This window comes from Hippoglossus hippoglossus, chromosome 13 (assembly GCF_009819705.1).
Source record: "Hippoglossus hippoglossus isolate fHipHip1 chromosome 13, fHipHip1.pri, whole genome shotgun sequence".
NCBI lineage: Eukaryota > Metazoa > Chordata > Actinopteri > Pleuronectiformes > Pleuronectidae > Hippoglossus > Hippoglossus hippoglossus.
This window is the reverse complement of record NC_047163.1, coordinates 21073488-21087427: the sequence shown is the minus strand read 5'-3', so window position 1 is coordinate 21087427 and position 13940 is coordinate 21073488. Positions and strand designations below refer to the sequence as shown.

The following is a 13940-nucleotide window of genomic DNA, read 5'->3' as shown; positions in this document are numbered from 1 at the left end:
AAAACAGTAGAGAAAAATACCTCATACCACCATCTTTGTCTGATCCACTAGAAAACAAATTACTATTCATTTGTGAAAAAACTTTTGCAATATATATTTTAAAGAAAATTAGTGACTGCATGGATCACATGGCCTAAACTGATCTGAGGCACAATCAAGTGTCACACTTCCCATGAATACCTGTTAAAATAACTATAACTACAGCTGATGAGCGCAACACGTTGGTCAATAGCTTCAGTGCATGAGCTAATTGCTTTTTGTTTTCTATATCAACATGTATTAAATACAGATGAGATACAATGATACAAGATACAATGTGCACTAGTGACAGTTTTTGGACAGCATTTTTGACTTGCTCTTCACACCCCACTTTCAGTCCTAAACTAAGCTGGCTAAACTAAACACATTTAAGACACTTTTCTATTGAACACAAAGAGATTAACTGATGCTCTCCTCTCACTCTCAGTAAGAAAGCAAACACAAACTGTCCTTTTAACACAATATATTTTACAGTGTCTCTGTAGACAAACTTTGCTATATACTCACTGAGCACTTATTAGCAACACCATACAAATGGTTAGTCTACACCCACCAATGTCAATTTGCTCTCAAACATCCTCAGCTGAATCGCTGATTGGACAAGATGCTGGAAACTTTCCTCTGATGTTGTTTATGTTTTCACCCGTCTGTTGGTTTGTTGGTTTGTGAGCAACATTACACAAAAACTACTGGATGGATTACCACGGAACCACGGATGTGGTACGGGTCAGAAAATAACCCATTAAATTGGGGTTGAAGCAGTAGAATTATTTATATAGTAATATTTGCAAACAGTAATATTTATTTAGTAATATTTGCAAACAGCCACTTGACAAATAATGATAATTTTATAATGGTGACACACTCTGGCCAACAACGTCTGATCCATGTGACAGAAACCACTGGCCCATAGACTACTTAGTTGACTTAAAACACAATATCATCGGTGTCTCACCATAAAGTCTGTGGGCCAGTATAGAATCTGCATTAGAAATAAAGTGACAATGTGCAAATACTACTGGCACATTTTTGGGCAAACTAAATATGCAAGAGTTGTCTTACATGTCACTGTTTACAACACACAACGTTTATCCCTCTGGAAGGGCTTCTTTAAAGAAAATAGATTACGAGTTAACCCACTTCTGATAGAGACTGGTACTGAAACCAGGTCAGCACCAACAACTGTGTCAGAGTCATTGACATCAAACTTGTTCCTCATTTTTAATTGATATAAACATTAAAAGGAAGTTTCTGACCTACTTCTCTGTGGTTTTGTACAAAGTGCTGCCGCACTTTGACAGGATTGTCAGATTGGATAATTGCAGGTGTTTCCCAGAAAGTGCTCAGTGAGTGTATTCTAAGTGGTAAAAATACTCCCTGCACGCGAGACATTTGAAGGCAATTAAATCAAACTATATTCACTCCCCATCACCTTACAATACTTAGTAAAACTGTCATGTCTTCAAGACAATTATGTAAAATCAATGGCTGTAAAGCTCTTTAACTAAGCTGGGTCCCAGTGGGGAATAACAAATCTATTGCCGGATTCTTGACCAAAAAATGGAATCAACAATTTTTGGATCATATACAGCAACAAACTGTGGCGCTGCTGCTTAAATACAATCCAAGCTAAAACTATGTCCATAAGGCAACCGTGACTTTCCCTCCCTGCTAGAAAATATGGTATTTAGGGGCCGGGCTTTTAAAACATGCCTGGACCCTTAAAACCAGTGTGCAGAAGTCCAAAAAATGTAAATTTGCTGTCATGTAATATTTAAAAAATAGGATTTTACATATGAATCTCTATACATATGAATCTCTATAGGCACACTTACTGAGAACAACTTGTTACTCAAATGTAACAAACAATGGAAGTTTCACAGAAACCAGCCAATGGGCACCTGACGTTTCTGTGCATGTAACCATAAACACCTGATTGCAAGTCAGGCATTTTTACAACACACAAAACATCAGATGCTTTACATTACAGGCCTGAACTCATTCTCAGAGTGAAAAGAACCCCAATAATTGAGGTCTCTCCATGACAAATTCAGGCCTGAACCAACTCAGAACATTACTGTTGGGTCTCCAAAGTGCCCTGCCAGGCGGGGGTGCCAGTGGCTCAACCAATTCTAGGTTGCATGCTCCAGCTTCCCTGAGAAAGAGAGAGAGAACAAAAATTAATGAACAAAAAATATTGTTTGTATTGCTATAACATTTGTTACTGGATCAGTTCAGTAACAAGTTCAGTTTTAAATTCATCTTGTAAGGCTCAGTTCTATGTTGTCTCTTCAACTCAGCCTCACTTCGGAATTAATGCTAATACTAGCAGGCTAATCACAACATGCTCATAATGAGTCTAAAACAATAGCTGATACTGATATTACATGTGTTGAACAAATTCAAATGTTGACATCACTGTTCATTGTCTGGGGATCAAATGTGTCTCATGTCATGGTAACCTATTCTCATCAAGACTTTAGACGCAGAGACAGAATGTCTAAAAATAGAAGAGAAAAAAATGTCTCTGCCGTTCAACCAGCGTGTGTCAACATAACTTTCCCACACAGAACATGTCAACCACTGCTCACGCAAATTTTTCTGCATGACACAAGCATAACAGCATACTTAACCGTACTTTACAATAACATACTCCACAACAGGCCTGGGGAGCGTCAAGCTTCAGAGACAACTTGATCTAGCCCGCAGGGGGAATTCATACAAAAAAGGACAAAAATGTCCTACAGGGCGGTCCCTTCCAGTTGTTTGATCGCAACACACGGGCTGCTTTCAGACATGGACTGGACTCTGCAGTTCCTCCTGATTTTTGTGAACGCAAATGTGCGAGTGAGACGCTCAGATAAAGTTCATCCAAATCCGGGGGAAGTCCATGTTTAAACACAGGGGATCCCCCACTGGATTCACCAGTGATCCCCTACTGGATTCACCGCGAGCGACTAAGGGGGTTGATGGCGCTTCTAACAGGCAAAAATTAAAAAACAAAAAGAAATCCCAGTGTCATTACAGCTAGGAGAATGCAGCTAAACTGGAGGAGTTGTAAGGACGAATGCTCTTTTGTCAAGTTTGTGACCAACAAGCAGCTTTTACAAGACTGCCAAGTTGTAAGCGAGCTGATAGCTAAGAATCCGAAAACTAAATCAAAAGAGAATCTGAGAAGGAGCCTTGCTGTGGAACCAGTAGAATTGTTCCACGGTGTCAATTTGTCTCAAAGAACAGCTGCAGAATGAATAACTGATATGAAATGAAGTGGAAAAAAAACTTGAGGACACCACAAGAAATGTACAGTTTTTCTGGCCTGCAATGACACAAAAGACATAACAAATAGCACCAACAAGACATATTCAGCAGAGTTTGACGCAAGGTAGGACTCCAGACTAACTTTTTACATTGGTTGCACCAGCACATAATTTAGGTGCACCTTTTGGCACCGCAATAATACACCTATTATACCGTTTCTGGACAGTTCCTAAATAGGGCTGGGTATCGCAACTGATTTCCCAAATCGATTTGATTCCGAATCACATGGTCTCCATTCGATTTCATATATATATATATATATATATATATAGCATATTATATAATAGTAATATATTTGTATTAGTGGTCTGTCCGGGAAACCCTGTATTCACACTTTTTGTCGCCTCTGTTCGACATACACGTGCTGCAAGTGCAAAATGGGAAGGCTATGACATCTGAACATGCTGGTGACATTTCAATAGTCCTTCAGGCTTAAGTTGAAAAGTAAACAAAAACCCTAACCCATATTTGTTGAAAACCAACATCACAAAATTGTTAAGCTGCAAAGCAAACAATGAGTGGATGACTGGAGTTCTATTAACTTCATGTACATCCTATGATCTCCCATTCTGAGGAGACATTGAAGTCTGCATCTTTGTTTGTTCTTTTGCAAAGACCGAAGAACGACTGACCCAAACCAGGAAAATGATCTGCGAGGAGCATCGCCATTACTACCATCTGACATCAGGCTCACAAAGAAGCAGTTCCAGCCATCACATTAGAGAGATTAGTGTAAAAAAAGGATATTACAGAAATGGAAATGACCCTTGATTGGAAAAGGCTCTTCGCCACTGCGCTACACTATAAAAACCACAAGGGAGCAGGGAGGAACCCGACCTACATGTATATCTCTGTAAATACACACTAGTTAAATTTTTTTCAAGTACATGCTGAATCATTGTTTGTTCATACACTTCACTATCCAGCTTTGCTCTGCCAAAAAGCTGAACTACAAATAGGAGACAACTGGGCTTGCTGTCATCAACACTGTTTAATCTGTTTGAATGACCCTCTGCCTACAACTGTCAGTTGGCTGTGAGCAAGGACAAAAACAGTGCACGAGAGTGATGGTACAGCAGTCGGGTCGTGGTTACTGCTTCTGTAAAAAAGATTTTCTCTTAAAAACAAACGAGGGGGCTCCTTGGTAGCTTGCTTGGTGTAACATGCACTACATATCAAAGCTGAATGATTACAGCTCTGGGTTTGAATCCAGCCCCAGGCCCTTTGCTACTTACTAGCATCCCCCCTCTTTCTCTTGCCTGTCCTGTCATGTCTCTCTCTACTGTCACTACCTAAAAACAGCAGGAATGCCCCAGAAATGTAAAAAAAACTATGAACAGATGTCCTTGAAATGTAATTTTAAAACCTACAACTGAAACATAATTTATGTCCTATGGTAAAGGGACCCAGTTTCCCTTCGTTACATTTTTTTTAATGAAACATGAAAAGAGGCCAAACCTTAACTCTCATAGGGTGATGCACCATGGTGTGAAGGTAGCTGTCCATGTGTAGCAGACACTCCAGGGTCTCCATCATCTGCTCTTGGCGGAGCGTGTGGAGTCTGGTGTGACTGGGAGATCTACTGCTCTCCAGCTCACGTACTGTGGCCTTCAGAGCCACTGAGGCACACTGAAGGACGCTCATTCCTGAGAACACAAAAGCCGTTTGGATTATTACTGGACTCATTCCCTGTAAGTGCACCTTAATCTTTCACTTTAAAATTGAGCATTCCTAAACCTAACTGTAACATGGTCAAAGAAACAAAGAAAAACACACCACGAGCTTGACTGAAACCAGTCTCAGATTCAACCACAAAATGTTTACATTATTACTACTACTGGTTTTTCATATATTATTACTGTTTGTTACAATAATATTAATATAAATAAAAATGCTTACCATGTTTTGATTTAGTTAAAAAGTACCATTTGAAAGCTCTTCAGTTATTTTACTGTGGTTACAGCATCAACTCCTATACTTGCCTTTTGATCGAACATTTCCATTGTAAGGTACAATGTTGTTTTAATTATTTTTTGTCTTTACATTATGCATAACTGAAAGATAGGTACTTTGCGTCCAGTTTGGAAAAGGACTATATAAAAAGTTTTCTATTATTATAATTTCTATAGTACATACCGCAGTTATCAGTGGCTTCGACGTCAACATACACACCATTCATCATTGAGTGTTTAAGAACCTAAAAGAAAACAAACACATGAGTTAAATATATTATTTCACAAAGGTTTGGTAATAGAGTACAAACCAGCTCCTGGCCATGATATAGACAGTTGCAATAAACCAGTCCAAATGTGACTACAGCACAGGGCAGCACAGGACACACTGAGGGACTAAAGCAGCTGTGGCTCTGCTGCTCTTGGATGAAAACAGAGGGGAGAAAATGGCAGCCCTGAGATATTTCAGTTATGTAGTTTACTGACAGAAAGTAATTTTGTCAGCGTGTCCTATGTGTCCCTTCAGCATCACATACACATCTGTAATTATCCCTATTACTATTTTTGTTATGACAACCAGTCCGTAGCTTAAAATGATGGTTACACAACTCTTCCTGCCCCCCCCACCCCCTTTTCCACCCACCTCTCCTCTCTTCTCCATATTTCTCAGCTCACCCCAACCTGTCGAGACAGAAGGTCTCAACCTTACTATGTAAAGTGATTGGATTGAATACCCAGCTGCAAATTTAAACTATAAAGACTAAAAAGGTGTGTTGTTTGATGGGGCTGAGAGTGCGGTTTTTTTTGTGTTGCACAACGTTTAATTATGTTTCACTCAACTGGTTTAGCATGTCCTGTAGAATGAAGCTTTGGAAATGTTTGCAATTCATGTAACAAACGACTGCTGCTTTCAGATTGGCTGCAGGTAGATGAAAGTTTGCACTTCCCGGAGTGCACTTGCACGCATTGTATGTTGAAACTGATGATACACTTTTGATTTATTTTATCATGAATAAATCTTCTTATTCTTTAATGAATTCATTGTTTAGTCTATAAATGATCAGAAAATAGAGACACAAGTCCCTCATAATTTTCCAGATTAACATTTCAGCATGGACCAAGAAAAGCACTATCTAACATGTCCGACATTCCAAGTAATAAAAACTAAATATTGGAAACAAATAAATCTGTATCACTGAGCGTCAAACTCTAGCCGTAAAGTTTTAAGTTAACATTGTTAATTAATTCAATATAGCTACAACTTGTATGTGTTTACTACTAATAAAATCTACAGGAATGATTTGAGTTACACTTCAATATGAGAGAAAATGACACTAAAGTTGTAATGTTGGACTAAAACCTTTTTTCATTTCCTGATGTTAGAAACAAATGCTGTCATCACAGAAGCTTTCTGGGTTATTAGACTTCTTATTTGAGGAAAAACTGCAGAAGCATTATAAAATTAAGCAGACAAAAGTCAAGAATTATCCAAGAAACTACCATTAGCTTATCTAAAAAGTGAATTAGCCCTTTATCATCGCATCATCAGCTAGAATTTGGGCAATCATGGGGGACATGATTTACTTCTGAAGTAGCCTTACCAGCTACTTCTGAATGCCTGAATGTTTATGCTGTATTCAAAATGGGAGGAGCACTGTTCTGTGCAGCTCAACATTACGTCCTCTTACACTGTTAAATGTCACTCTTTTACTAATGTTTGTGCATATTCATGGAGTATGGATGATCCTAATGTGTTGGGATTTCCTTTTATGGTTAGGTTGGACCGACATTTTTGGAAGAGAGAACACTGAACTGATAAAGATACAGTTGAATAGTTTTTTTCCCTTCCTGTTTCCCTTTATCGAGTTGTGTTGCGATATGTTTTTAAAATGTGACATCTGTGGAAAAAAGAAACCGAAAATGGATCACGTTATATTTAAAATTAGCTGTTCCAATCTTTACCTGGTGACTGCAAAGATTTAGGTCATATTTCCCAACCCCATCGCAAGAATAATGTGTGGAAAGTTTTATAGCAATGCTTTCTGAGAAAATTATCTCTCACATAGATATGTTGAGCAAAAGTGGCCCTCAAATGATCAGATATGGCCACTGTTAGTTGTATGCACTTGTGTCGTCAAACTTGCTTCTACTTTATCTTGCAAGCTAAACAGAGACAGCATGCTTTCAGCAGAAGCAGCAGTTATCTTCAGTCTAATAAATTAAAAATGCCATAATACAGCCAACAATCCTTTACTGCAGCCAAGGTAATGTTTTGTTCTGCTTTTGCTTGTTTGTCTGAGTCAGCAGGATTACGTAAAAACTACTGGTTTACCACACAACTTGGCAGAAGGATGTGGTATGGGTGAGGTAAGAACCCATTACATTTGGTGCGGATCCAGATCAGGGCCTGGATCGAGGATTTTTTCCCACACTTCCTTTAAACTTTGTGAGAGGATGTTTTTCAACATTTTTGTGGATCTCTCAAAAAGTTGAGACTGAGACTATTGACTGATATATATGATTGTTAAAAATTTGGTGAAGATCCAAATAAAACTCTGAATCTAGTTAATTAAAATGTGGTTTCATAAGGGGCCTTGGTTGAGGTATGCACTCTTCTTACTGCCATTCTAGTTTGCAAATTTAGCTGACTCACTGTAAGTTAAACTCCAATTAAATATAAACTATCATCTTAGGCACACAATAACAATACTTTGACTGAATGGAACTTGCAGGCAAAGCTGCGACACATGCCTGTGTGACTGGTGGAGCTATCACTCAGGGTGTAACAACTCCTGTGTGTACAAGTGCAAACTGAGTAATTGGTCGACCTCTACAAATAACTACCACTGTGCCTTCACTGCTGCAGTGAGTCTACAAGAAAATAAAGTCTGTGGGTGAGTTTTCCTCTGATGTGAAAAAACACTTCTCTTGTCCAACAACATCTGCTGTATGTCTTTGAGTTGGTCTATAAAAGTTAATACAATACAGAGAAATTTTCCTCTAGAAGCATAATGACAGGTTGGCCGAGGTGCTACTTATCTTCAGCTTTGACAACCTGAAAACCTGGAACATCTGCTATGAACAGTGTGTTGTCAATGCACAGAAGCATCATGTACCCTCTACACCACTCTATAGTAGGTTATCTGATATAATGCTACCTGTCATTCTCGACAGTATGCGTCATCCATCATACAGACATGAAACAGGTTGATTTAACACACTAAGTGCAGCGTGTCTCACAGAACCAGCTGAGCTTTTCTCCGGCGCAGACAAAATACTTTATTTACTGAGGCAGATGAAACCTTCACAAGTATACAGGACATGTACCTGTTCAACCTGTTTGGATCAGAGGCAACCACATTTGTTGCAACCAGTAACAAATGGAGTCAAGTTGCTCTTCAAAAGTGAAAGTGTTCCGATGTGTAAAGAAAGGGTAAGACCATTTCCATAATCACGAAAATATAAACAAAGAGGAAAGAGGCTCTCACACTCAATCTTTTGACCACGACACATCTTCTTTTGAACCTGACTATAATTACATTTTCAAGAAAAACTGACATGTAATCGGTGGCCTATCAGTGTCATTTTAAACCCAATGATAAGAAACATCATCGCCTCATGTTTTTCACAAAATTCTATTGGTATTGTCTGAAAGACACTGTCTCAAACACATGGCAGTGGAGAGAAAAACAAGGCTCTGACCTCCAGGACTCGGATGTAGCCTTTCTCAGCGCTCAGGTGGAGGCAGGACTTTCCTGAGTTGTTGGTCTCATTGACGTTGGCCCCCAAACAGATCAAATCTGCCACCATGAGGTGATGGTTGTGATTCGCCGCATGCAGCAGGGCAGTCTGGAAAAGGAGGCCATTAACATTAAACTACATATAGTCTAATGATAAGACATGCAGCATAAATTTGATTATGAATTTGTCTGCTTATATCTGTTGCCAAGGCACCAACAGCATTAGACATTTTAACACATCGTTATTGATGTGAATGCCCTGAAAAACTGTAAATGAAGCTGTACATTTTTAGAATTAAGGTTCAAACACATCCTTTACACTTCAGTATGATTCTTTATTGTAACTTCATATATTGTGTAAACTGAATGAGTATCTGTGAGACTTTACAGTTTTGGTGTGGAGTTTTTAAGTGATCTACATTATTATATTATGAAGTTAATACTTTTAATTGCAGACTTAATCCATCCAATTAACACAATTAATCGCAAATATGAATTGTACACAAAAGATGATAATTTCAGTACTGAGTGAGACAGATTTATTATCAAAAACTAGAGAAGTAAATCTGAAATGTGTTGAAGTGAAATGTACTGTACCATTCCATCAGAGTCTTTAAGGTCCAGGCTGTTGAGTACAGACATCCTTTTAGCGATGGCGTAGCCCAGTGCTCTCTTTCCGACACATGATACTTTATGGAGAGCCCTGGAGAGAGACACACACAATCCAGCATATTTAGACAGAAAGAAATTCATATGACAATACAGGTATTTACTGGCCAAAGGCATAATGCTAGTAAGAGGTAACTTATAATGGACAGTTTACAAAAAATATCAAAATAAATGCAGAACCAGAGATTATCTTTTTTAAACTTATACATTCTTCTTTCTTGCTAAAACCTTGGGCCTAAATTAACCACAATGCAACTGAACTGCAGACAGTCTGCTGGTCTGGGGTCCTCACTTCTTTCTAGATTGTATTCTCATAAAAAAGCAGAATTCCCTGACTTGCACCAAACTTACGTTCTGCCATGTTCATCGGTGGCCAGTAGTGGTGCATCAGAGATGTCCCTCAACTGGTTCTCTTCTTTCTGCAGCTGGGCCCAGAAGAACGCAGAGCTGTTCATGTTCCAGTTGTGGTTCTGGGGATCAAGCCACTCCTCCCTTCCTCCACTGTCTCTTTTCACACCTGCAATGCTGGAAGGCTGAAGGCTGGTGTGCATGAAGCCGAGAGGCGACGGGGCCTGGTAGTACTCCACTCCGCCCAGTGGGTACGACATGTAGGACTGTGGGCTGGGGATCATTTCATCAGACTCGTCACTGTTGTACCCTGTATGTTGGAGAGAAGACATTGCATGTGAGGAGTGGTGGTAGTAGTTGCTGTTAATATGTTCTTCAGGCTCATATTGTATAAATGTGGATCTGGTCTGCGTGAATTACCAGCTGGAGACTGCGCAGGGGACACCGGAGGGTTAGAGGACAGAGTTTGGGAAAGGGAGTGGTGGGTGTTGATGGCCCTAAGATCCTCTTCCAGCACTTCCACGATGATTGCTAGCTCCTCCAGGCTTTTTGTGAGACATATTTTCTGTAAACAAGCAAGAGCCAAGGTAAAGTATGCAGGGGTATCTGAAGTGCTGCTCAAAACTGACATGTGATCGACAGTGATCCCTAAACCCGCAATTTACATACATCTTTGAGGAACCTCCTGGGGGGAGTTTAGATCTGTGTTTTTCAACACTCACCTTGGTGGTCTGGTGTCCTGTACGAGTTTTGACACGTTTCTTGTCTCCTGTGGTAGAAACAGTGAAGTTTAAATCAGAGAGTAGACCATGTTAGCCCACAAAGTAATATTGCATTGTATAGTATTGCAGGCTGGTGTCTGGTAGATTTGATTGCTTAATGGTGGTGATCTAAAAAAATTAATTCTGTATTTAACTGACAGAATAAAGCACATTATCTGTTAAAGGAGAATTAATCTACACAACACATAATTTACTATGATACATGTGGTATATACTGACCTTTGACTGTTTTGCCGAACGCCTCCTGCATTAGTGTGAAGCAAAAAGAAAAGAAAAAGTTATATTAGTGCAGGTCTGTATATATGCTTTTCAGAAACAAACATTAGTGTAGATATTGTATGGCTGGACAGGACAGGTTTATATCTGTATAGATCTCATGTTTAAAAGACTGAAAACTCTTTGAGGTCTGGGGTCAGTGGTTCGATCAACCTCCTGCTGCACATAACTGTGGGTTATATATCGATCCTGCTTGATGTCTACCGGCTTCTTCTATGTTACGTGTAGAAAAAGACCATATGAGGAACATCAAGTGCAATTTGACAAGACATGTTTTCAAGCCACCGCCATGAGACTTGGTTTGGCTTTTCACCTCACTCTCTTCTATGGCTCTCTCCCTCAAACAGACACAAGAAAAAAAGCACATGTACTGTACATTTGTCACACACACACTCGCCCTCCAATCCAAAACTATAACCTGTTTATGGAACGTACAGAGGGGAGACATGTTTATCTGGAGGGAACAGGGCAGATGAAATTAAGCGCCAAAGTGAGTTTATAATTCATACTTTATAGAGCGTTCAGAAAGAATAATAGAAGCTGGGCGCGGATGAAGAGAACAGCTGCAAATCCATCGCCTGGCAGTAATTTGTGTATCGCAAGGCAGATGCCAAAAAAAACAATGGTTGTGCACCAGGTCACTGTAGCAGTTACACAAATGTGTCTAACCATTTGAAATAGTACTAGTAATGAAGAATGCCACATCTCCCTTCATACAAGAATGAAGATTCTACTTGTCCCTGCAACAACTTGTCCCTGTTGTAGTCTGCACTATGGCATTCTTGTTTAAATTCATTCGTGGTTTCTGTTGGAACAATTTTAACCTTGCATCACAAACCAGTTCAATTTAACAAAACAGTATTTATTCAAACCAGGCAAATACACATTGGCTTTAACAGCAGTTAAATGGAAAGAAATAATGGTGTAATGCTGGCCTACATACTGTAGCCTAGTTCTATAGAGCTGCAGCCCAACAAAGACGCTTAACAAAACAGAGCTCAAGCAACAAAAAAATGCATTCAGCAAGAAACCCTGAAAAAGACGTTTCAAAACACTGCAGCAAACCACACTGCAGACCAATGGCGGACACATCACAGGGGTGTGGGCGTGTTTATGGTATGAATATGTGTACATACATTAAGAGGATCTCAACATATAAGATTGAAAAAAAAAGAAACAACTTACCAGCCCTACCTTTAAGTTATATTATATAATTGTTTCTATTGCTGCAATAATCTAAACCTAATACATAACAAAAACCAAAACTGCTTCTAATATTTCCATTATTTGGACTACCTTATTTGGTGAAGGAAGAGGCGCACACATTGTGTTTACGAGAAAGGTCTTGTGCTTTTTTGAGGAGCCGTATGTAAGTAAACATGAGCAGGTTTTTGAAATGTGGCTGAACGCACTAAAATGTTGACTAATTTCACTGCTGCGAGCTAACGTACAAACTGGTAAAGGCGATTCATAGCAACTCATCTGGTCGTTGGTGCTCCTGCAAGTGTTGGAGCTGCTCTGTGAGCTGCTAAGGTGGGTAAATGCTGGGTTTTTTCCAACACATTTTGGGGCTGCACTCACTTTTGCAGCCCTGAACACAGCACACTCTGGCTCAGGCTCTCTCTGTCTCTGGGATTTGACCAAATATTATTGCCGGTTTGTAAATATTTACCGTGACCCAGCCCTAGTGATTATGTTTATCTTTTGAATTCCCATCGTGACATATTTACAATTATAACCTCCTATTTTTGGAAACTAATCAGACAAAAATGTCACCTGAACATTTTGAGGTTCCCAGCCTAGGGCTAGACGCTTTTTCCTCAGAAGATCCCTCACTGGGCACTTGACACGAACTCCGAGGTAGACCTTCTCACTGTCATACGTGGAGCATCTTACACCTGCAGAGGAAACAACACACAGTGAGCCACAATGGTGGGAGCAGACGCGTTTCTTTACACATACAGCCACATGTACACGAAGTCCATAGAGATGACAGCAACAGTTATCTTGCTGACAGAAAGGTCATTATGAACATGAAATATGAAACACTCCTCTGGTTTTTACTATTTGAGTAAACAAAGTAAATTAATATAGACTGAACATTATCCAACTGCTGTTACAAAGCATTATTCTATCAGTATCACACATACAAAAACAATGTTGACCAAAATATTTAATTTCTTTTAACCTTGGCCTGTTTTTAACTACATTAGAACAAATGATCACAAACCTCACTAACTTTTTCCACTGAGGCGGTAAGAACATTACTTTCAAATTATTACTGTACTGACGAAAAAAATGAGATACTTATCTTATTTGTATTTTCCTATTTTATGCAACCTAATCCATTATTATTTATATGTAAATGTACATTTCTCCCACTACTTACAAACACAGTGTGGTTATTTCAGTGTTTTATTAGCTACCCCAAGCTAACAAACAAACAATCAAGCTAGCGGGTGAAAAACTAATATAGAAACGTGTCTCCTGACGATCTGTGGACAACAACACTCCGTAACTCCATGTTTGTTTACCAGAACAACAACTCGTACCCTTTTTCCTCCGACGGTCATCGTGGAGGGTGAAGCCCGGGAAAGGCGTGTCAGGCTCGGCCAAGCCCGCCGCGGTTTCCCCGGGGAGAGGAGAGAGCCCTGGGGCGACGTCAGCCGTCTCGCCACCACTGTCGCTGCGGTCCCTTCTTTTGTATTTTCCTCTCATGTTGAACAACTGGAGAGAAGTTGAACAGAAACGTCGTCACGAGCTGTGTCTCTCTCGTTAACTCTCAGCTCCGAGGAATGACAAGTAGCAGCAGCACC

At 39.6% G+C, this 13940-nt stretch overlaps 1 protein-coding gene across 1 annotated transcript; it reads right to left on the bottom strand.

Moving 5' to 3' along the window:
* Positions 1-1450: 1450 nt before the first annotated feature.
* Positions 1451-13940, bottom strand: zgc:113279 (uncharacterized protein LOC553749 homolog). The gene is made up of 11 exons (XM_034604896.1): positions 13677-13940; positions 12901-13022; positions 11068-11092; positions 10789-10835; positions 10487-10631; positions 10070-10376; positions 9647-9752; positions 9012-9158; positions 5494-5554; positions 4816-5003; positions 1451-2194 (listed from the first exon to the last, which is right to left on the bottom strand). Exons 1-11 carry the CDS (start codon positions 13840-13842, stop codon positions 2162-2164), a joined length of 1347 nt encoding a protein of 448 aa, XP_034460787.1. The 5' UTR covers positions 13843-13940; the 3' UTR covers positions 1451-2161.